The sequence below is a fragment of the Anthonomus grandis genome, chromosome 15 (genome assembly GCF_022605725.1).
Source record: "Anthonomus grandis grandis chromosome 15, icAntGran1.3, whole genome shotgun sequence".
NCBI lineage: Eukaryota > Metazoa > Arthropoda > Insecta > Coleoptera > Curculionidae > Anthonomus > Anthonomus grandis.
Window position 1 is genome coordinate 14,074,426 of NC_065560.1, and position 24,986 is coordinate 14,099,411.

Consider the following 24,986-nt stretch of genomic DNA (forward strand, 5'->3'; position numbering starts at 1 on the left):
TTTCTTGCTTCTTTGGGTGATATGTCCTCGTAAAGAAAGCAAATTACCACTTGCTTAAGGTGCTCTTACCTTGCTATTTTCGAAAGATTGTCTCCGTTCCGTATTTGTTTTTTATTTCGTGCTGAAGTCCATAATGTTCCCACGAGTAGCAAAGAATAGAAATCCATCCCAGCAGATCTCCGCATGCATAATAAAAATTACACTTTAATTAAGTTAAATGTATGCCTACTGATGCTTTAATACATAATGGGTATAGGAAGGATATTAAAAGGTCTAATATCAATATGCAAATAATTAATCCATTATCTAAAGTTATAAAAGTATATATAATATCCTGTCTCCCAGACTGCTTGTCATATTAATTAAAATTCACAATAACTAAACAATAATACTTCGCGACCTTGCCATTTCCTTCATAAAAATGTATCTGATATACGGAGACCTGTGCGCCGATGCTTATCTAACGGTGACCAAGCTTGAAGAAAAGATTAATTTCAATTTTCTTCTGCAAATTTGGTATTACGTAATTCGAAGTCGAAATGTTACGAACCGCCACAAGAGCTTTTCAAACGGTAATTACTAGATCTGTTAAATAATAGTCTAAAGGTACCGTTATTGACATATTACCAATTAATTTTATAAATAATGCATCAGTCTCGAAAGGCGAACATGCAACATTCAATTAAAAACTTACGTATATTGAATGGTCGATCAGACCTTTTAGGGCTTAAATCTACTTTAAGATATTATCTTATCTTTAGTGTGCGTAAATAATGCTAAAAACAACATGATTAATTAGAAAAGGCTTATTTGGCCTTAGTGTCGTTTGTTGAAGCCAGGTGTTTATATCCGCAATTTATTCTCATTATTTTAATATCTGCAATTTTGCAGTATACGTATTATGTAACCATACACGTGAGTGATGACTTCATTTGTTTCTGCATTTCCGTATTTATTTCACCTAGGATGTTGGTCCTATATTTTTTTCATGTTAATTTATGTTAGAATAAAAATTCATTTATTATAATAAAAGCGCATTAATTAAAAATTATGATCTTGTCCTCCTTACCGATTCGAGTAGTTTTACCAGAGTAGCTACACTGCCTATAATATCGGGCTTTGGACGTTTAAAATGACTTAGCCTTTTCCTCAAGAATAGCAAACAAATTTCCTCAAAATCTTAAAACAGTTTTTAAGCCTTAAAAGCAGCGTAATATAACATATTAAAATCAAACTCAAAAATGCCTTATTTTATAAAGAGTGTATTACCCCTCATATACAAAACAAGTATTTTATCACAGTAGTTTCTTGTCTTTATAAAATTCATCCAAGCTATAATATGCCTTGCTTGGGAAAAATGTCCTTACTAATTTTACTAAAGATCTTATTATTACCGATTTATTAATCCTCTTATTCTTATACAGGGTGATTTTCAACTTATGCGCATAAACTTGGGAAATGATAGCTGATGAGTAATAATGAGAAAAAAATTTAGTAAACTATTTTTAGTTTTGGAGATATCCATATTTTTTTAAATAAAAAACGTGTATTTTTTAACGTGTTTAATTTAAACTAATTTAAAGCAACTGTTCGAAGTTGTTTTCATTATTTTGGATACAGACTTGAGCTCGTCGAATCCATGAAGACGTACATGCACGAGCCAAACAGGCTGTAGGCGAATTGCGTCACTGGCAGCATTTATGCGATGTCGTAGCTCTTGCTCAGTATCAACTTCGTTTACATACACTATTGTTTTCATATGACTCCACAAATAAAAGTCTAATGGATTAAGGTCAGGCGAGCGAGGGGGCCACCCAATTGAACCATCACGGCCTATCCATCGTCCGGGAAACACACGATCTAAATGTTGTCGCACTGGTCGTGAAAAATGTCGTGGAGCACCATCATGAAGAAACCACATGTTCTGCCTAACGTTGAAATTCACATTTTCAAGGAGCACTGGTAAATTGTTGCGCAAAAATTCTAAATACTGAGCACCAGTCAAACGATTTTCCAGAATAAAAGGTTCGATGAGCATCCCGTTCAGAATTCCAGCCCATACATTTACAGAAATCGTTGTTGAATGTATGTTCTCCGTGTAATATGCCGATTTTCCAAAGCCCAGTAATGAGTGTTATGAAAATTCTCTTTTGAATTACACATAAAAAATAAAACGAAAACTGCTTATTTACGTTTAAAAAAACTTTTTAAGTTTAAGCGAAATTTATCGGCAAAACAAAAGTACTTATTGTGCGATAGTCTTATTTTGTCATTGTTTGATTATGGTGACGTAGTCTATGGAAATTCTTTATCTTCACAAAATAAAAAAATTATACAAAAAGTCCAAAATTCCTGTATGAGATTCTCTTATAGTATCCCCTACAGAAACCATATATCGCCTTATCTCAATAATAATAAAATATTAAATATGAACAATAGAAGAAAGCTACATATGTATAATTTTGTATATCGCATAGTAAATAATAATCAACCATTTAATTTAAGAAGTCAGTTTCAAGAATTCGAACATGCGCATGCCACACGAAATAACGTTTTTATCGTACCATTGCATAGAAGCGCAGCATTTCAACGTTCTTTTAAGTATGTAGCTGTTCAAATGTGGAATGGCTTAAACAATGACATAAAGCAAATGCCCTTGGGAGCTTTCTCTGGTCAAATAAAATCTAAACTACTTATGGAACAAATAATTGGCAATTAATTCAAGTAGGGTGATATATAAAATGTGATAATGCGTATAATAACATAATACAAGAAATAGTAACATGTAACAGAAGATATACATGTGTATATAATATGCTAATTTTCAGTGGAATGTTCGGAGATTATATTTTAAAATCCCGTTTTTAGTTTTATTTTTTCTTTTTCCGCAACATACATACGTATATTTTTTAATAGCCTAGGCCGATGCACGCATCTTGGGGTTATTTTTTTGGGGTCTTTTTTCGCCTCGTCTGTCCTCTCTCCTTGCGCTCGTCCGTTGTCGCACTGCCGCTGCCTGTCTTAAAATCTTAGGTTAATTAATTCTATATCTTACTTTGCATTCCTATATAAAAACGTTATTTTTATTTTTGTAAAATTGTTTTTGTAAATTGTAAAGGGCTTTTTCATCCCTTCTTTGCTTGTGCTAACAAGGGAAAACGGTTTTATAATCGAGAGAATAGTCCTATTTGTCAATGTAATTTTTTTTCTTTGTAATTTTTATTGACCTATAAAACTGTACATTTTGACAAATAAACCATTTTTGATTTGATTTGATTTGATTTGAAAGTTGAAAATTCCATTGCGCATAAAATTTGCCTCATCCATAGCTAAAATGTTCATGGTAAAGTTTGGGCTTAACTGCTGGTGATGTAACAACCACTCACAAAAGTGTACTTGAAGCGGCAAATCTCTTGGAAGTAGGGCTTGTACCCTCTGCACATGAAACGGGTACAGCAACTCGTGCCCTTAATTTTGCCAACTTGTTGATTGCAATATTCCAAATCGCGCTGCAATTGTCCTAGTGCTAATTTCAGGTTGTTCTTCGATAACTTCTAAAATATCCTCCTCCAGATTTAGAATATGCCTAGATCTAATAGCTCCTCCATCTTGTCCAGGCCGCGGCCGCAAATTGCCAGTTTCTCTACTCCGCTGAATAACACGTAAGAAAGCCCCACGTCTCGGGTGATATCTTCGGGGAAATCTTTGGGCATACAGATCAGCTACTGCCACTGCATTCTGATGCGTTTCTCCGTAAACCAACACCATGTCGACAAGTTCTTCAAGTCACAGTCACCAACAAACTAAGTACTTACTGCTAAAGATTCCAAACAACAAATTCCAAACATTATGACTTGTTTACTATCAGTTATTAATAAACAAAATAAGTTCGTCTGATACACGTTCTATTGACTTGATTTGTTTAACTGTATTTCGGAAACCAAAAATATTTTAATACATTTTTTTCTCATTATTACTCATTAATGATCTTCATCTACCATTTCCCAAGTTTATGCGCATAGGTTGAAAATCACCCTGTATTCTAAAGGCAAGTGATTATATACATATTTTAATTTTCTTATACAGGTAATTGAATTAAATTAGGAGACAGTTTTACCACTAACCAAAACTCTTTATTTGTAATCTCGACACGTGTTTCGCTAACGATGTTAGCATTTTCGGGAGAAGATTAAAACTAAACTAATACTACTTACAAATCTCCTTATATACTAATGATGTATCTAATAAGTGCAAAAAGCAATGAAGCATGTCTAAACAAATCTCAAACACTAACTAAACTATATAATTGACTATAAGGGATTGGACCTTTATCCCTGTTAAGAATGTTTTTTTATTATTTTTGAATATTGTTAAAATTTCGTATGCATTTAATTTCCTATTGTATTCACTGGTTGAAGTAATTTTAAGTTGTCTATCCCTACAAAGTGACCAGTATTTAAGACATGTTCAGCCACGCTTGACTTTTCAACTCTTCCATAATTCACATGAGCTACATGTTCTTTAAATCTGACATTAATTGATCTTCTGGTTTGTCCTATGTACTTTTTATTAAAATCGTTGCAATTAATCTCATAGATCCCAGACTTTTTATTGGTCTTCATTTGGGTTTCCTAAAAGATTTTGTAACTTGGCCGAAATTTGATAGACCATTCTTAGACCTAAGTCTTTGAAAACTCTATCAAAGCCTCTCGTCAAGATAGGATCGTATGGTATTGCATCAAAAGTTTGCTTATTTTCATCTTTTTGAAATGTAATAGAGTTTTTAAGATTAACTTTAAACCTATGTCTTCTAATCAGTTGATCAATAATCTTATCGTCATAGCCATTGACCCTAGCAATTATTTTAGTTGTTGCTTTTTCTTTATTAAATCTGCTATTACTTAGAGGAAATGAGACCAAACAATGTACCAATAAATGCATGCTAGTCATTTTATGTCTACCATTTTCTACCATAGAACTAGATGATTAAATGTTTCCAACTTTAAAGTCAATAAAACAAAAATATAGGTCAATGTCTGAATAAAAAGTGACATACAGTGGCCTCGAAAACCTGGTTTATAAAAATCTTACAGCCTGCTTCTGCAATATAAATAACGAAAAGAGACACAGACTTTAAAACCCCAAATCTGTATACCATATTTCAAATTTGACTCAACTAGTACAAAATAAACATTTCTTGCCAAATCATCTACTATATGATTATAGTATCTATAGTATAATAGTATATAGTATAGCTACATACCGGGTGGTGCGTCGCCGAGCGGAACATAGGAAAACCCATGTAAATTTTAAGCAAATCTTGAATTATTCAATTAAATGTAATTAAAAAATTACCAAATTATTGGTTTGTAACATCTTTAATATACTTTTATTTTTTTACATTTTATTAGAGATAAAGTAAAAATTTTTCTAGAAACGGGTAAAAGCAAAAAATTAAAAATAATGAAAGGGGAATCCCAATTCGAGGAATAACTGAAGCAGCATGTTTTAACATTTTTTATTACCGCTACAGGATTGTGTGGCTGAACCTAATATGCCACTTGCGCGTGTAAGTAAATTTAAATTTCTAGATGGTCAATTTTTAGTTTGATTTGTGCAGGTGCTATCTTAGCGACAAGACCTTTTTCTGAGCAGCATCCAATTCTTAAATTACTGTAATTTTAAATCCTCTGATCTTCTTGGGGAAAACGGACCAAGGAAGCTTAATGAGTTGGCAAAAGTAACACCATCGGTAAGCCCGTGCTTGCACATAACGCCTTCTTGATAATCATTGCCAGCAAATCCTTATTCTGCTTCTCCAAGTAGCCTTTTGCTTAAGTAGCTCTTTTTTCTCATTTTACCATAATCCATGAACATCAATTATATAAATAAGATAACAAGAATAGATTAGGCATTTACAGATTAGGTATAGAGTTCAATAATGCACACGCAGTAATCAACTTTATCTCCCAAGAAGAATTCTCTATGAAATAGAATATTTATACCACTTAGCAGTGTCACATGTAAAGGGGCCATTAGAGGAGTGCCAACAGTCACAGAAGATGAACTAATTGAGTCAGGGAAAACAAACCTGCTCACCACAATTGATATTCTTGGGACTCGAAGACTAAATAGAAGATCCGAAAACATTTAATAACTCGTTTACTTTTTAAGAAACAAATGAAATTTGGTATATCGATAGAATATTTATAAGAGCATCTTTTGACTTGACATCTATTCTATTGTTTTCCGTCAGTTTCGGTTCAAAAGAAAGCGACACTAACTTTTTGATTTTAAATAATTATTACGTATTAATATTATTACGTATTTTGATATAAAATAAGATTCTGAGAATAATGATACCGCATTTGCTACTTTTTGTTTTTTACTCATCGAAAAACTTAATTTTTTAAATTTCAAGTTAGGATGCCATAAATCGGTTAAAAGTGTTAATTTTTAATCAAGTAATCGCGGAAAAATATTATTCATTGTATTTTATTAGTTGATTTTTTACAAGCCTTCTTAAATTGTCCAAACCAGTATTTTTGGTCTTATACTTTATTTTTTTTCGATAAGACGTTGTTGGGAACACCACTCTTAAAATTCAGATTTTTTCCAAATAATTTTATATAATTATTTTTTTAATCGGGTAATAAATAGACTCATAAGAAGAAAAAAACTCAAAGTCAAAAAGATGAACCAATTTAATAATTAAAATTAATAAAAGTAGCACAGATGGCTTTGATTTATTGACAACAGGAGGCTCTGTAATGACACGCCTGTCTATTTTTTTTCAATATACATAACACAGTATATTTTTTTAAACGTCATCATAGTCCTTAAGAATAAAAGAACAAATTTTTCAATATCTTTCAACGCATTCATGGTACTTAAAATAAACAGAGCCAATACATCATTGTCAGTATCATTGTTCTCAGAGTATTATTTTTAATCGAAATATGTAATAATATACCAAGTGTTCCATTTAAAGTAAGAAAGTTAAGTCCATTTTAACCAGAAAGTGACGAAAAACCACTGAATATATCAAAAGATGCTCTTATAACAATTCCATCGATATATCAAATTTAGTTTGTTTGTCCTGTGTCATCCGGAATATTGGTTCAGTTCTTTCATGCTTAAAATATGAATTAGTTAAAATGCAGGCAGAAGTAAGAAAAGATGCTGCAAATATCTATAGGAGCATGACGAAGAGAAATATACCTACAGTAGAGCCTGAATGCATGTACTGTCTTAGAGACCAGCTACTCACAGATAGGAACTGCCTAGAATATCAACGTCAAAAGAAGATTCAGCTGCTCATGGCATTTGAAAACCATATCACAAGTTATTTCACATATTATGAAGTCAGAACTAGAGTACCTAAAAGAAATGCGAGATTGCCAATAGAAAACAACAAGAAACAAGGAACACCCAGTATACACACCAACGTACATAAGTGTCATCCAGGCTAAAGATGGAATTTAGATAGAGCAAAAAAGAACTTTAGGAAATATGACAACGTATATCAAGAGTCAAGTCAAATTCCGGGGAGTCAGTTGACGATACCCAGGCATCCTTGCCGCAACTAATGAAGAATATTTTGAGGCAGTCCAAAGTGCTCAAATATACCATAGGACTATAAATACTTTATAAAGAAATAGATGCAACAAGAAAAGCCATAAATATGGAAACAGAAGAACTAATTATAATTACAACTTCACACAAAAATAAGGAAAACTATTACACCAACATCGCCAACAAAACGATTGAAATTCACAATAGAAGGCAGAATTATAGAACTCAAAATTAAAAAAACATAATTACAACAATTTAAACAAAACCGCTCAAATGAAAATCGCCTCTTATACAACCAATTTCGTAACAACCTAGTTAAAATAGTAAAAAAGGCTAAAAAACAATACATTGAATACATCTGTGCTCAAAATAATCCATCTAAAACCAGAAAATCTCTATCCAACATTGGCGTTACGACTTCCAAGAGCTACAACTTGCCTTCTTATCTATCCAACCCTGATTCTATAAATAATTATTTTGGATCATTTCTACAGAATGTTTCTACCAAAGGTACTGAAAAAATCAACGTTTACAAAAATAATACATGGAACGAAAACTTATCTTTTAATTATACTCTTTCCACTACAGAAGCTATCCATAAAGCTATACACTCAATAAAAACAAATGCGCAAGGTACGGATAATATATGTACCTGTTTCGATGTTAAAGTTATGTAGCCCCTTCTTAGACACATATATTCTACATATAGTCAATTGCTGTATTGAACAACAATATTTTCCCAATTCTTGGAAAACATCAATTGGCAAACCATTAACGAAAATTAGGAATCCTGCATCTTTATCAGATCTTCGAATTGTAAGCATTTTGCCAGCACTTTCAAAGGTATTTGAAAAAATCTTATACGATCAGATGTATGCGTTTGTGACCGATCATCATATTATTCCAGATAACCAATATGGCTTCCTCAAAAACTCTAATACATCTACTGCCCTAGCATCGATTACAAATAGTATTATCGAGTCAAACGATAAGGGACTGGCCAGCCTTTTGGTCTTATTAGACTATTCAAAGACTTTCGACACTTTGGACCATTCACTTCTTTGTGCCAAACTTCACTATTACGGGTTTAGAGATGAGTCTGTAAACATTATTTCTTCTTTTCTGAGTGATCGATCCCAAAAGTTTCGTACAATACACGTTGCTCTGAAACTATAAAAATTCGATCTGGTGTGCCCCAAGGATCAATTCTTTGTTCGCTACTTTTTATATTATATACTGCTGATATTCTTCAATCTACTAGTTACTGCACAGTCACTGCTTTCGCTGACCACACACAGCTTGTATACAAGTTTGACACATCTAACTATGTCGATGCGGCGCAGAAGGTAAATCTGGACTTGAAAACTATTAGAACATTATCTTATCAGCATAATCTGCAACTTAATTCAAGCAAGTCAAAACTTTTATGTATTGCCAATAATAAAAACAGCAACTTTATTAAGAAAAATATTGATATTGTGTTAGATGGCTCAAAACTCCCCTATGTTACTTCAGCTAAAAATCTTGGATTAATCCTCGATCAAAATTTACGTTACAGCGAGCACGTTAAGCATTTAAAAAAAATCTTTTATTTCTCTTAAATTAATATATAGCCAAAGACATTCGCTTAATTTAGAAAAATCCAAAAAATGCAAAATTTTTTAAATAGGCTCCTGCATCGATAACCTTATATATTCTTAATATTAAATTAAAATACGTATTACTTTGTTGATTCCTCCGGGCAAGCCTCTATAAACCTCATTATTGTTATGTTTAACCTATAAGTATGATATTATAGTTTTATGGAATAAAATCTTAATTTTATTATTGTTAGTTTATGTAATTAAAAAAAAACATGTTCTATTTTTTCTTTTTGTGGTTAAGTTAGAGTAGCCTTTAGGGCTAGACTTCGCCATTACTTTAAATTCTTGTATTTATAATGTATATTTATTGACATAAAAGTCTTTATTATTATTATTATTATTATTATTATTATTAAAATACTACAATGGAAAAATTTGACATAATATCATTGAATGAAACACATTTAAAACAAACTAATAATATTAGATTAAAAATAAACACAATACTAATACAAGATAAAGCAGATGGATTTAGAGGCATTGCGACCATTATAAATAAAATCTAATATAACACAATAATAATTAACCTTAACAATCTACCTATTTTATCTAATTTTTAAATATAAGGAATAGAAATAGGACAACACTCCATAATTAATTTATACTGACCACCCAAACAGTGGTTTGTTGCAATGTGCAAAATATAAGTAAAAGACAGTCCTGACGACATCTATGGACAAGTTGAAATACTAAATCACATTATACTCATTTGCAAAATGGATGATAAATAGTTGCAATATAAGATTCTTAGTAGCCATCAAAGAACTAAAGCCACCAATAAATATTGTTTTTTTGACAAGATCTCATTTTAAGCCTACATATTTCCTAGTAGAACGATTTACACTTGCTTGAATACCAAAGTATGATAACAGGATAAATGCAGGACTCATACGTACACCTAGAGCTTTTATATGCTACAATTATTTTTCCATTTTTTCTTTCCTCGAAGTTATGTCAGGCATATGATACATAGGCATACCTTTCATTGAACCAAGGGCTTTCGCGGATTCTATGATAGGTAGAAAAAACAAGCTGAATTTTTAGTGCAAATGAAGTTATAATCAAATAGCCATAGCAAAGGCAACAACATTACAGTTTTAATTCACTAAAACTATAAACCCATTCAAAGAAATTCCGTAATAAGACGTAAACATCTACAGTACTCACAATTGCAATTTCTACCCAACATTCTAATGTAATTTTTGCCATATCATTAGAAGCCTTACCACATATATGTTTATTACAGATCTTTCTAAATAAATTAGCCGGATGTATCACCCCTCTCTTTTTGTAAACATCCTAAACCCAAGCAAATTTTCCATCACAAAAAAAAAACATACAAATTACTTTCCTGTCAAAACATAATAAACTCTCGACACAAATTACAAATGATAATTCAAGATTAACTGATGCGAAGCAAACCCAATCACCAACATAAAGGCAGTTGCAGGTTGCCAATGCAAATTATGCATTGTTCATCTGTTTCATTTTAATGAACGGTTTTTGCTAAGGTTACTGCTTGAATGTAATTCAACATAGATCATTTATCTAGGTCTATTGTATAAAGGATTGTATCGGCATTATTTTATATTATAACCATAATGGACCTTGTTAGAAATGAATTAATGCGACTATGTTAAAACTTGTAGGGATTTCGCAATGCATCGAGGGTCATGAGAGTACGCTATATAAAACAAAAGTTATGTCATTTTTTTGTTACTTTCATTATGCCATGTGCTTTTGTAACATAAAAACCTTATTGTATTGTTTAGAATGTATAATTATCCTGTCTGTATTCTATGGGAAAAAACTAAATATATTACTAAAACATCTACATAAAGGATACATAAACCAACCAAATATAGTACTCGAAAACCTTATCAGAATCGCTGATGGTTCATACCGTACACTTTAGGAAGTACCGCGTTTTGTTTTGAATAAAATATAAGTATTTCAATTGAAATTTCGCCTTCCATAAAATAAACCTTGATGATTTTAAGATGTGAATTTATACGTTAAAAGAGAGTAGCTAAATGACTGAAGGTGATGTTGAATGGTGGTGATAGTGCTGGTGAATGACCCCAGTGGTCAGAGTTTGCCAAATTTTCCAAGGAAACGTGTTACGTATAGTTCCAGGATTTTTATTAAGCCGAATTTGTGTTATTCGCAGGTCGAGCCGGGGGATACTTATGCCACAACAAAGGAGGGTAAGTTTTTTTTTTGTTTTTTTTATGGGAAAGGGAGTACTTGCTTATCGTTAGAGGACAACGCATTGTGGGTAAAAATTTGAAGTAGTGGCCGAATTCGGAAATTGCGAATGACATATAATGAACATTCTGTATTTCTTGTAGCCCAGTGCGCTAAATTAATGAAATGTGCAATCAAGTATTCCATTATGATTCCTTTTTCTCACCGCAGTCTGTAGATGTATAGACATCTGCAGATTCTCATACAGATTCTCATTCAGATACAGATCGGAGAACCCCATTCAAAGTTCAATTTTTTTTTACATCCAGGTCCGCTATCTGATTATCGGCGTGTTCCTCATATCCTAATACCCAGACCAGAAAGATTCCGAGTACCCAGGTCATTGAGCCTACGGTGGTATTCCAGTAATAATCTGGACCTCTTTGTCCTCTTCCGGAGAGTATTAGCACAGTCTCCAATATCTAATTTGTGAAAAATTATTGTATCTTTGCTTAGTGTCACTTGCGTATTCAAGGCTCCATTATTCCTGCCGCCATTCCTTGGAGCGTTTTTTATTCATCCGTGTACCATTTTGCGAGTCATCCCTTAACTCCCTTGGGTACCACTTTTCCTTGTAGGGAAGAAGACGCTGTTTTTCTTATTGAAACAGTATATCGGTCACTCATATGGTTATTTGCCTGAGAGTAGTCATGTATATCTCAGATTCATCTCAGAATTGCCAGACGACCAATTGTTGCATGCCTTTTTCTTTCCCTTAGATGGAGATTGGCGTCGTAGCTGCCACCTCTTGTATAGCCATATTAAGCGGTGTTAGGTTTAAAAGAGCCTTCATGCCCAGCATTGGGGTTGCATTCATTAACCTCTGTACTGCACAAGAATGCGAGTCTTTATAGGCTTCACAGTTTCGATATGGCTGCCTTCTGCTAGGTTTTTCTTCACAATACCACAGCCCTATACAGTAGGGGAGTCTCACCATCTGGATATGTATCCAATAGGTCATTTTCGGACTAAGGCCTTAGGATCTACCAAATGTTCCTCGTAGTCTTGTCAAGTATGATGATTTAAGGTGCGGTTCCCAGGTGAGTTTTCTATCCAATATAAGACCCAGATATTTCACCCTCTCCCTGGAAACGAACGTCTTCGCTGGATTTTATTGATAGCCCCTGCATAGTGCAATCGTTTCTGCATGGTTCCCTGATTATTACGGAGGTATTGTCCGCATAACTAATGGACTTGCGCCATCTTCGGTTAAGGAACTTCGGTTGATCAGGTCATCCACCAATACAGACCACAGAAAAGGAGATCCCGGCCTGAGGGTATACCTTAACTGCAGTGATAATGAGATTCGTGAATTTCAGTAAAGTTCTAATTTACCTTTAGTTTAGCATACAGCTGGGCAATCTTACTATCGCCGGATCAGCTCCTCTATTACAAAGTGCTGTTTTCATTGCAGGGCCGCATTATCAAAGGCCTTTCCCGAACTATTTTGTGCAATGCCGTAATAGTTGATTTGCTCCTCTGATAGGCGAATTTAGGTCCGTGCAACTGTTTCATGGTAAGTAGCTCCATCCTTAAGTACTGGCTTAATAATTTCTTAATTGTTTTCAACATAGGGAGATTCCGAGGGACTATTTCCATTTTGGATATGAATATGGCCCATACCGCCCTGCTCGGACTTCCTTTTTCCTTGTTATAAGCGGTTAGGGCTTTCTTGTACTCGTCCCAACTTCCAATTCTTTTAGCTCTGTTGAATTCCAATTTTGCTTTGCTGTGCAGTTTCTTAAGATTTCTGTTCCACCAAGGTACTTCGTGGAGGATTTTATCTATGATCGTATCAGTTATTTTCTTGACTGTTGCATCTAACTCGTCAGGTAATATAATGGAAAATGTGTTTCCAATGATCCTCCAGTGCACATCTTGCGAGTATCTTAACTAATCTGCTGCCCTGGGGTTTCTGTAGAGAAATTCTTTCTTCATCGATCTCCTCATTTCAAATACGATGTCTTTATGATCCTAATATATTAAGAGGTTTGTTAGTTATGAAAGTCAGATCAAGAACCTAGAGTTCTACTTTATCTACTACTACTCAAGTCCTCTTTGGAGTTTACTTTACATTTAGTAGCAAAGACATTTTTTAAATAAAATCTACGGTACCCGAATACCAACATTTGCTGCTATGCGTTAGAATATATATCTAAAACAGAATTTTTAGTGCACTCAATAAAAATAAATTATTTGTTTTTTTTTTATTTCACTTCAAATATTGAAGATTCTAAAAATGACGATCAAAGAATCTAAGATGCACGAGATTTCAAATATATATAATTACTTTAATTTTTTTTAATTCGTTAAACTAAATCGAAATATAAGAATATTAGAAATAATGATGAGAATTTTGCAAATATTTTAAAATTAACTTATATCTGATAAATTTAGGATGTTTTTATGTTAATATTAAATAAAACAATGCCAAAAACAATTATTAAAATATATAAATATAAACAACTAAAAAAAAAACCTTTACTAAAATTAAACTAAACCTAGGGGTAGGAACTGCATACATAATTTGATCGTATATTTCGTAAATTATCCTGGTATGACCATACAAATATGAGAATAAAGGTCATTCGTACGCTTTCAACCTGTAGAAGGGCTTTTGATTGTACCTGGGATCTGTATCCGAGGATTCTTCATTGGATTTATTTGTCGCGAATATTTAAGATCTACTAAACAATCTTTCATGCTTTATTATCATAGGATGTAAGAGAACGATCTCAGCTAGAGCCTTCCATTTATGTATCTTTACTCACCAATTAGATCACCAATAACTGAGTCCTTTGCCTGTCTCACCAAACAACTACTTCGCCCAAGCAGGCATAAAATTCGGGTAAAGACTAATTTTCTAACTGGACATTGGCATTTGAGACACTAGAACCCCCTCGTACTAACCGCCCGAGATTCAAATATCTGGGCAATATTTACACTTTGCCCAGTGACATGTTGCTTCTCAAAACAAAGAGTCTCATTGACTTTCCCAAGGCTCTTGGCCTGATGTCTCAGTGAGCATGACGAGTAGGTCATAACATCATGCAGGCGAAAACATCAAATGACAAGTGAACTAAAAGAATATCGAAATAGCGACCACGAGAAGATAAGCATAACACAGGCAGCTCACCAAGCGAAAGCGATGGTATAAGGAGAATTTCTATGAATCAGATAATGACGATTTAAAACCGAGAGACATGGAGGAACATAGAGGAGGCCTATATCGATAGAGGACATGGATACAAGATGATGATGCCAACTTCAATAACATGCGTCTTCTATTCTGAGCATAGTATAACAAAGCACTATTTTATTTGTTTTTTTTTTAATTCCCTGTTAAATAGTAACGTTGATTGAATATTTGAGTATTAAAGAATTCAATCAACGATACTAATTTGCTCACATACAGGATGTCTTTGAGAAGTAGGGGATACCTCATGGCATTGCGTTGTTGCGCAGAACTTATCTGATGCATGTACTTCATTTAGCAAATTAATGTATGTTTTACCCGTTTTTTAACTGAACAAGTGTGCTTGATCTGACTGTTGCTGTGTGCGTTTATATTACGGGTGAGATCAGAGACGATCTATTTTAATTATAATTTGGCAAAAACTCGTGCCAACAAAGGTCAAACAAAAGTGAGGTTACGTTGATACTTCTTCTTCTGCATCGCAGGATTTGACACTCTTAGGGCTGGTTTGTTGTCGAGGGTTACCCGTTGGGAATTGGTGAATATACTTACAGCTGACTTTACTCAAGCCACGAAATAATAGTTGGCGACGTCGCACCACATGGGAGATTGGGATCCGTTTTGGTGGATCCGTTTAGGCTTTGAAAGGGCGGCTCTGCCGAGATGGACGTTCAATTTTGATTTTGATTTATTAACAAATGAGAATATTTTATTTATGTGGCTGATTTATTATTTTAAATGTGTATAGGTGCCGTTAATCATTATATAAATGCAATATTAGACTTTTTCCCCTATAGTCTAGTCTAGTCTCTTACTTATATAAATTTCATCAATTAATAGATTACTAACTGTCTTAGTCGGTGCTAAAGAAGTAAATACAATGTTTAAATAATTAGTGGTGTTATCATTATCGTTAGTTTTATTTAAGTCAGAATTTGGCGACACATTAAAGCTAGGAGAAAGATTTTACTGTAGGTACCTCTTGGTAGGTAGATTAAAATAATCTCTAAGCGATTCATATGCGCAATGGGGATGGGATATAATATATAACATAAAAGACATTACTATAGTTAATGAGCAATAACGTTTTTGCTTTAAAATAAGTAAATTTATTTGGTCTATTAAAAGTATTACTCGATTACAAATGTCACTATCTTTTTTATCCGTTAAGTTGTGAGAATCAGAACTTTGGAATAAATTTAACGCCTGTTTTAAGAAATCTGAACTTTGGTTAATTAAGTCATAAAACTTCTCTAGAGATGAAGAGTATGGTTTATGAAGCTCATAATAATCAGGAGACTTATACCTAGTTGATAGATTTTTAAGTTGAGATTACCTACTTAATTTTAATTCGAAAGGTAAAATCCATTTTAGGTCATTTTGGGACAACACATTGTTTTTTAAAAAGACTTTAACATGTAGGTCGCTTTCTATTGATATTTGATTAATAATATTTTTACAAGCATCTTTCAAATTTAAAGTATAGAATTATAGTTTTGTATTCCCAACAATTTTTACATTCCACAGGTCAGATATTAGAATTTTTTGGGAATAATTACTCATAAGATCTTGAAAGTTTGTTATGAAATCTTATATACTTACTAATACTATGGGTATTACTTACCAGATTTCCTTCAAATATGTTTATAAATAAAACAAAACCTAAATTGTTTGATGTGAATAAAGCATTGACTTAGTAAGTTTTTAATAATATCTACATTCACTTTCCTTTCCGAAATTTCACTTAGAGACTGAAATTTAAAAGAGGAATTCAAACGATCTCCATTAGATCCCAAAAGAACTGAAATGAAAACGGATCTGAAAGGTATGTTGCCGATGTTATCATTTCGCGGCTTGAGTAAAGTCGGCTATGATATACTTATCGCGGCGTAGAGTTGAGCAAATTGTATCAATTAATGTTGTGACTTTTGCACGTTTATAGACATAAAAATGTCGGGGCATTGTTATAAATGTATACTTATGTGTACTTTTAAAGGACATAAAGCTAAATTCTATTGCTCGAGAATGATATGTCAAACATGACTTGGCTCTAAGGCTCGGGAAATAAAAGTAATACCCAATAAATAAATTAAAAATTCAGCTCTTCCAGAACATTGGTCCACCTATGCCCTGACTGCTCACAGGATCTTAAAAATTTGCCTAAGAAGCTTAAGGACGTTGAGGCTAATCAGCATACGTTACAAAAAGTCTTATTTTTATCACTGGGTGGCTTAGACCGGACCTACTCTACCATTTCTAGTCAAGAGTTTTCTGATGCTATAATGAAAATTAATGCTTTAAAAAAGGAATTGGCAATCTACATCTGATGTGATCCTTGTTGATCAACTGCCCAGTGCTATTCCCTCTGAGATTTCGGACATGCTTAACTCATTCACAGACTTAATCTTAACTAAGCTTGAATCTGTGGTTGCTGACAGAAGAAGTACGAATGTGAATGTTTATCCATCAGCCTCGACAGGATCCTTTAGCACCATTAATCACCAAAGTTCCAAATCAGGCATCTATGAGGAAGCACACTTTTCAAGCTACTGAAGTGATTAAGGCTATTAGCACCTGCCCAGCCCAGGCCTCTGTATCATAGCATTATTCAGTTAATCCATCAACAAATGGTAAAAGGAATGTAGTGTACAAGACAACTGATAATGTAAGTTAACCAAATCTAGTAAGAGGTTCTTAGATCGAGCCACCAATTTAGGGCTTTTTATATTGGTAATGTAAATCCTGAATGTGCAGTCGAGAAATTGAAAGATCATCTCCCAAATGTAAATATACCATCTATAAGCATAGAGAAACTTAATGTAAATGATAATGTCTCGAGTTCTTTTGAAGTTTTGGTTGTCCGTATTTTATTTTTAGGATTCTGGTTGAGGCAGTTTGGCCTCAAGGAATAGTTCCAAAGCCATTTGTGTCTAAGCCAAGCCGATTTGGTTATAGAAATTTTTCAAACAGGCAGAAAAATTACCAGAGCAAATATGCAGTGACAAAGCCAAGTGACCCATCATTCTCTTTAACACTCTATTGCCAGAATGTCCGTGGCTTAAAAACAAAGTTAAATGATTTAGCTATTTCTGTTTCCGTCGAGAACTTTCTTGTGTATATGTTTACAGAGACTTTCATAAACTTGGCCCTACAGGCTACCATATTTACCGAAGTGATAGATCTAGTGTGGCAAGCAATTGCACAAGAGGTGGTAAAGTGCTGGTGGCTCTTGTCTCGCATATTCTAAACAACTGCCCAGTTCAATTAGTGCTGTAGAACATATTTTCATGCTTCTTAATGATATTAGCAAGAATAAAAAATTGCTTGATGTGTTGTATAAATACATCCATCATCAAGAATTAAGTTGTATGATGGTTTTTGTTCTGCTTTGTCTTTCATTTTAGATGAATTGTCAGATAATTGTGATGTCATTGTTTGTGATGACTTTAATTTGCCTCACTAATTCTTTAGGATCAGAGCCGAAGGGTAAATTTGCGGCACAGGTTCTGGCAGTGTCGGAGTGTATGGCAAATTATAACTTAAGACAGATTAACTTTATTTCTAATAGTAAAGGAGGTTATTTAAATCTAATATTTACCACATTTGAATCAAAAGTATTATTGTCTGACAATCCGACACTGCCATGTGATTCTTACCACCCGGCACTAACCATTCATTAGGACTATAATTCAGAAATTGAGCTCTCAAAGTACGATTATTATTATTACAATCTTAAGATGGCAGATTATACAGTTATTATTATGTGTTTAAGTAGTATTAATTAGGAGTATGTTTTAAGTCGGACAAATATTGAGTATTCTGCGCAATTATTTTATGATTTGTTATATTATGTGATTGATTGTAATGTACCGAAGATTAAAGTCAACATTTCCTAAGTGGCACAACAAAGTGGAAAATTTTAATTGTAAGTAAGAGGAATGCTCACAAAATATATAAGCAATTCAGTTCTTTGGTGAATTATAACACATTTTCTGAACTTAAAGCAAAATGCAAAAAATATTCTACGGTTTTTCATAATGAATATATTCTTAAACTTCAGAATATTGTTAATAATAAAAAGGAATTTTGGAAATATGTAAACTCCAAAAAAAAGTTATAGTATACCAAATAGCATGCACTTGGATCACAAAAGAAATGCATTATTTATTGTTAAAATAGCTTATTTATTTTGTGAGTATTTTTCCATACTTTATAAAAAGAATAATGACAATTTTCTTCAAAATACTTGTGCTTATAATTTTAATTCTGTTGAAAATAGTTGCTGTAATGTACTCGTTGATGTTATTGATGTTTGTAACACCATTAAAAATTTAAATAATAATCTAGGCTGTGGGTCAAACGGAATTCCTGTTATTTTTTTGAAAAAACAAAGTGTGTTCTGTCAAATGTCTTGCAAAGACTCTTTATTAAATCTTTGAGTTTGGGTATTTGCTCTGTGCTCTGGAAACAGAGCTACATTACACCTATACTTAAAAATGGTGATTGCTCTAATGTCGTTAATTATAGAGCTATGTCCAAAATGTCTCTTATACCAAAAATTTTGGAATCTCTTATTACTAAAGCTCTAACATCCCAATTTACTCATATGTTGATTCAGCAATAATACGGATTCATTAGGTTTAAGTCTACTACATCTAACCTATTGGAATTTCAATCTATTATGCTGGAAGCGCTGGAGAGTCATTATCAAATAGATACAATATACACTGACTTCTCGAAGGCTTTCCACAAGGTAAATCATTGTATTTTAACGTAAAATGAAAATCCTGCAGTCTCCCTCCACTTATTTATTAAACATTTAGTTATTTAAAATCCCTCACATGTTTCGGACACAGTGGTGTTTATCATCAGGGGGTAATAGGTTTAAAATTGGTATTGGATATACGCCCTAGAGTTTGATTTCGAGAGTTTGTAATTATAAAGGGTTTATATAGTAAAAATATATTATTCTATCAACAACTCAATATATGATTCTATTATAAACAACACAGACGGACAATCCACAATAATTCGGTTTTGAGAAACTAAATCAAATACCTTTAAATAAAAATGGTGATGTATTATTTACGTATTAAATAAAGACAAAGATACATCGCCTGTTCCAGACGATATACCCAAGCGTCGTGTCGTTTACAAATCGCCAAAACCTAGGCAATCCGCTATACTCACACGTCAAACGTCAGCGTCGTCAACTTCATTACTATTATTTAATATATTTTTTGTTGGCAACACTAAAAATTTTCAGAGTGACCAACATCAAAAGGACACAATCACTATAAAAATGGCGGCCACCATGCAGTGGTCATTTTTGTGTATCATGGCCATATTATGCATTAGCAGTCCAGTTATATTTATAAGTTCGTGGGTCACATCTATTAACGTCTGCTGTAAGCTTCAGCAGGATCTTACATCAATCATGCAGTGGTGTAAATTGAATAAATTAAAGCTTAATATACATAAGTGTAAATTAATAACTTTTTACCGCATAAGCAATCCAATTTTATTCCCATATGAGATTGGAAGTATTATTCTCAAAAGACTACAAGAGATAAAGGATCTTGGCGTCACTTTAGATCAAAAGCTTACACTTGCTTCTCATGTTGCTCAGATATCCAACAGAGCTTTGAAATTGCTTGGTTTTGTATTGAGAACCATTAAATGCTTTAATAATGTCTATGTCACTAGGGATGTACTGTTGTAAGATCTGTATTGGAGTATGCTAGTACTGTGTGGTCACCATTCTATCAGTCCACATCGATCTTCTGGAAAGGGTTCAAAGACGATTCCTAAGATTCATCGCCTACAAGTTGAATATTCCTGTAGATAATATTAATTATGATGACCTCTATCTGTTACTAAAACCCCCTAAATTGATAAACAGACGAACTTTAATAGATTTATGTATTTATTTAAATTATTGAATGGTATGATCAATTCTCCTAATCTCCTTGGGCTAGTTAGTTCTCATATACCTGTTAGGAGAAATAGATATGAGGTAACGTTTGGAACACAATTTGATAAAACTAATTATGGTTTTAATAGACCTCTTGATCGAATATGTACACTGCAGTTTAGGCCACAAATAAAAAACTTTATTTATAAACTTTATTTATTTATTTATTTATTATTTATTTAACTAAGAAGAAGGCGTAGTAAAAATGTGTGCCTTATCTCGCGGAATATACGCTGCCATCCTGGCTGGTATTTGTCATCTTATTTTTTTGCATAGTCAGGCATACGGAAAACTTTAGTACTACTATTAACTAAGCTTTAGTCAAACATCCAAACAATATTAATATAAAAATTTCTTTTTCTTCCTTTAAATAAGATTTTAAGATACTTTTTTTTAAGCCAAATTAATAGATATTCTCACTTTATTTAGTAAGTATATGTGTATGTAAGTGTTTTATTTAGTAAGTAATCGAGGAACTTTCTTACCAGTATACTAACTTCGTAAATAAATAAGTCAATTTAATTTCAATTTTATTTTAAATGGGATGAGTTGGATAATATGCTTCACAGTTTCACTTTTTCCGAAATACGAAACTTCGTTAAAACGATTTTCTTTATTATTTTCTTGTTTAGTTTTTTTATTTGAATCTTGGTTTCAAAAATTCAATTTTTTAATTTATTGATCTTGTTATTTGAAAATTATAAAACTTAGCTATAAAGAATATCGGCACAAATTTTTAAATTTATAAATTTATAAAATTTTTATGTAATATAATACGTAAATAATTTCATTTTCTTCTTTAAATACATGGGCAAATGAGATACTACCAAAAAACTTGAAAACAGTACTTATTTTATTAAGAAATTATACTGTTTTTAATGCTTTATTATTCATATTTTTTTAAGATAATACCAAAGTATAAATTAACTTATTTATTTAACCAAGGTTATGTAAAATCGCCATAACAGACGATGAGTTGAATAAAATTTTTAATTATATATAAGTAAAATATACAAACAACGAGAATGACGTAAGACCAATTGATGAAAGTAAAATGCGTGATGTAGTACCTGGTAAAAACTGTATTTTTAAAATTTTTGAGCATTTAACCATAATTTATATACCTGCATATATTATTTAAAAATTCATATAATAAATAGTATAAGTAAAATCTAAAATAATAAATTAATTTTCAATACCTAATTTACATTCGTTTTAAGCCTAAATCATTTTTGTAGACTTATTTATAATTATTTGCATAAGAAAAATGTGTCTAATTAACTTAATTGCTATTTCATCAAATATGGATCAAATGGATGAATCCGTCACGTAAACTTTTACATAAGCTAAATAATACATAGAAATAGAGATCTGTTTATGTTTTAAAAAAAATGTCTGAGTTTCCAATTTGTGTGAAGATATGTTTGGGATTTTTTCAGAAAACGTTGAATGGTACGATGCATTATCCATAATAATCGCACTGTTTTCCTTTAAATTTGGAATTAATGTTTTCTCAAACCAGGTTCCAAATATATCTGCATCCATATTTTTATGATAGTCCACATTGCACTTTTTTTGCCACATAATTTCAGTTCATCTTTCACCCAACCTTCTTTTGAACCACAATGAATAATGATCATCCCAGATTCCCTGTTTGGTGGGATATCTTTTAGGACACATTTGTTAGAAGTCGAACCCTTTTTTGCAATGTCATTTGTATCATATCATGTTTCGCCTAAATAATATGTGGTTCTCTCTTCCTCCCGAAAATTTTTAATTTTTTCCAAATATTCTATAGACCACCTGGCAATTCGAGTACTTTACAGCAGCCCTTTTGTTAACCATCTTAAGCTTAAATCAAAGTTTTATCAGGTATCTCCGTAAGGTTGAGACTGAGAAATGTTTTTCCCTTGCCGATAAGGTGTTCTTAACCATCTATATGGTCGCAACCTTATTGTTTTTGTATTTAAAATATACCACTTCCCTTAGCAATTTGGCAATATCCTTTGACTATCCTGCAACTTTCTTTTTTTTTCTGTCTTTAATCCTTTTTTTACAAAATGACATATTTTACTATAATAGGAAACCCCTTTTAAAAACGTTGTTTTTTGCAATGCACTACAACAATTTGTGAGCTGAGGATCATTCCTAAGATTGTTATAGACATTTAAATAAATTAAATATGTTTGGCGTCTGTACTTACACAATTACGTTTTAAAACTGCTTGATTTTCCTCTGTAGCTTCTGCTGCTCTTACTTCTTCCTCTGCTTCCTCAATATTAGAAAATGAACTATCTGAGTCTAAATCACTGTCCAGATCACTCTTATTATTTTTATCACAAATGTCATTGTCTATCTTGTCCACCCACGGTCTCCGTAAGCCCACACAAATACTTTCCTCTTCATTTGCCAAATTTTCCTGCCGATTTTCCCAGGAACGAAACATTTTAAGGTCTTTAGGGATAATACCAAAACAAATCCACAAACACAAATAAAAAAACACACTTCCTTACAGTAAAAGCAATAAATTATATAAAATTTTGCCATTTAAACATGTATATCCTGCGACAATAAATACAACATAGGCTGCCTTCACACGGGTCGGTGTAGCAGCGGTCTGGTAGCGGCGCAGCAATTACCGTAACGATGCTCTGCCGCATTATCTATTTACATGAGGCAACATATTCCACAGCAGTGTAGTGAACATGTCGTCGTCTAGTGATGAAGAGGACATTGTGTTATATTTGTATTTTAAGAGATTACAACAGAGAAAAAAAAAGAAAATATTGGGTGCATCCATACATTGAAAGAAACATTAACTGTAGGTTATTTGTTGCCGCTCAAGAATTCACTTTAAATGATGGAAAATTTCAGTCAATGTACAGAATGAGAAAAGCTTCATTCCAAGAACTTGAACAACTTATTAGTCCAATTATTCGTAGACAAAATACGAACATGAGAGAATGTGTAAGTGCTGGAGAAAGGATTTTAATAAATTTGCGGTAAGTACTATGAATAAAACAAAACACACTACTCTACATTATCTGTATTGAAATTCGAGAAAAAAGAGTAAACATTTCGTGCTACGGCTGACCCTGATTGCGCTGTCGGGATTTCATTGTAATAAGTTTCTTCTGGAGAGTGAATCGGCGATCAGGAGACACTAAAGGTGTTAGTACAGAGTGGCTGGTAGATGGTCTTTCGAATGAAGATGAGGAGGATGGATTGAATGTAGGTTGAACATTTTGCGATTTTATTTCATCAACAAGGATCATCAGTTTGATTTTAAATTTCCTTTGTTGTTCTTCTGTCATACTTTCCAGGTCAGGTAGCATGCTTAGTAAAAAGTGATGCATGTGGCTGATTTTTTCTTTATTTTCAGAGTTCTTCACATCTTGAACCTTTCTTGTTTTTGCTTTTAAGTAGTTGACAAATGTTTGCTCACCTTCTGTATTGTAACGTTTACGACATCGAACGGTACTCATTGAGGTAGATGCTGGCACCGCTGATTAATGTTGTATTGTTTTCTGTTTTGCTAATGATACAGGTCGTTTTGTTTTTTCTGTTAAATTAAAGTCGTAATTCCGAGAATTTTCATTAAAATTTTCATTTGAAGGTGAGTCTTCTGTCGCTAGATTTTCACAACTACGGTCTTCATCAGGAATAGGTTCTGGGACATTGCCATTATTTTCGGGAGTATTTACTGCTTTTACATAAGGCAGTATAAATTGCAAATAATCCTTGAGGTAATACGGTTTTTTTGGTTTAGAATCACTTGGAGGGGTCTTCATACTTCGAAGAAATGAAGATCTGATGCTGCGCCATTTTTCCTTATACTCTTGAACTGAAATAAAATAAAAACAAATCAATTTGTAGAAATACAAAAGTTATATGTTTGATTATTTCTTATTAATCCTAGGTATCTTGCCACGGGATGCACTTATTCTCTGGCCTTTTATTTTGCAAGAGGAGTTACGACAGTATCGTATATAGTAAATGAAACAACATTAGCTATTTGGAACACTCTTCACAATGTTTATATGAAAATTCCCTCTAACGAAAAGTGGAAGGAAATAGCAAATCGCTTTTACGAATTATGGAACTTACCTAACTGCTTAGGAGTAATCGATGGCAAGCGCGTTAGAATACAAAAAATTCCCAACTCTGGATCAACAAATTACAACTACAAACACTACCATTCAATTGTTTTACTTGCGGTTTGTGATGCAGATGGCTTATTCACAATGATAGAAACCGGCTATGCAGGCAGAAATAATGATGGAGGAATTTTTTGTGCATCAAATTTAGGTCAGTGGTTGGAAAGAAATGGTGTAAATCTACCCGCTAGTGC

General features: G+C 32.8%; 1 protein-coding gene across 6 annotated transcripts in view; it reads left to right on the top strand.

Annotated features, from left to right (window-relative positions):
• Nucleotides 1–24,986, top strand: part of LOC126745280 (serine/arginine repetitive matrix protein 1) — a 233,240-nt gene that overhangs the window by 107,501 nt on the left and 100,753 nt on the right. For 4 of the 6 annotated variants that reach the window (XM_050453045.1, XM_050453041.1, XM_050453042.1 and 1 more), the window contains exon 2: nucleotides 11,219–11,425. In XM_050453045.1, coding sequence (XP_050309002.1) covers nucleotides 11,272–11,425 — 154 coding nt within the window. In that variant the 5' untranslated portion in view covers nucleotides 11,219–11,271. Of the gene's footprint in view, nucleotides 1–11,174; nucleotides 11,426–24,986 lie in introns of those variants that run through there. The other 2 variants (XM_050453046.1, XM_050453043.1) reach the window with 2 other exon arrangements.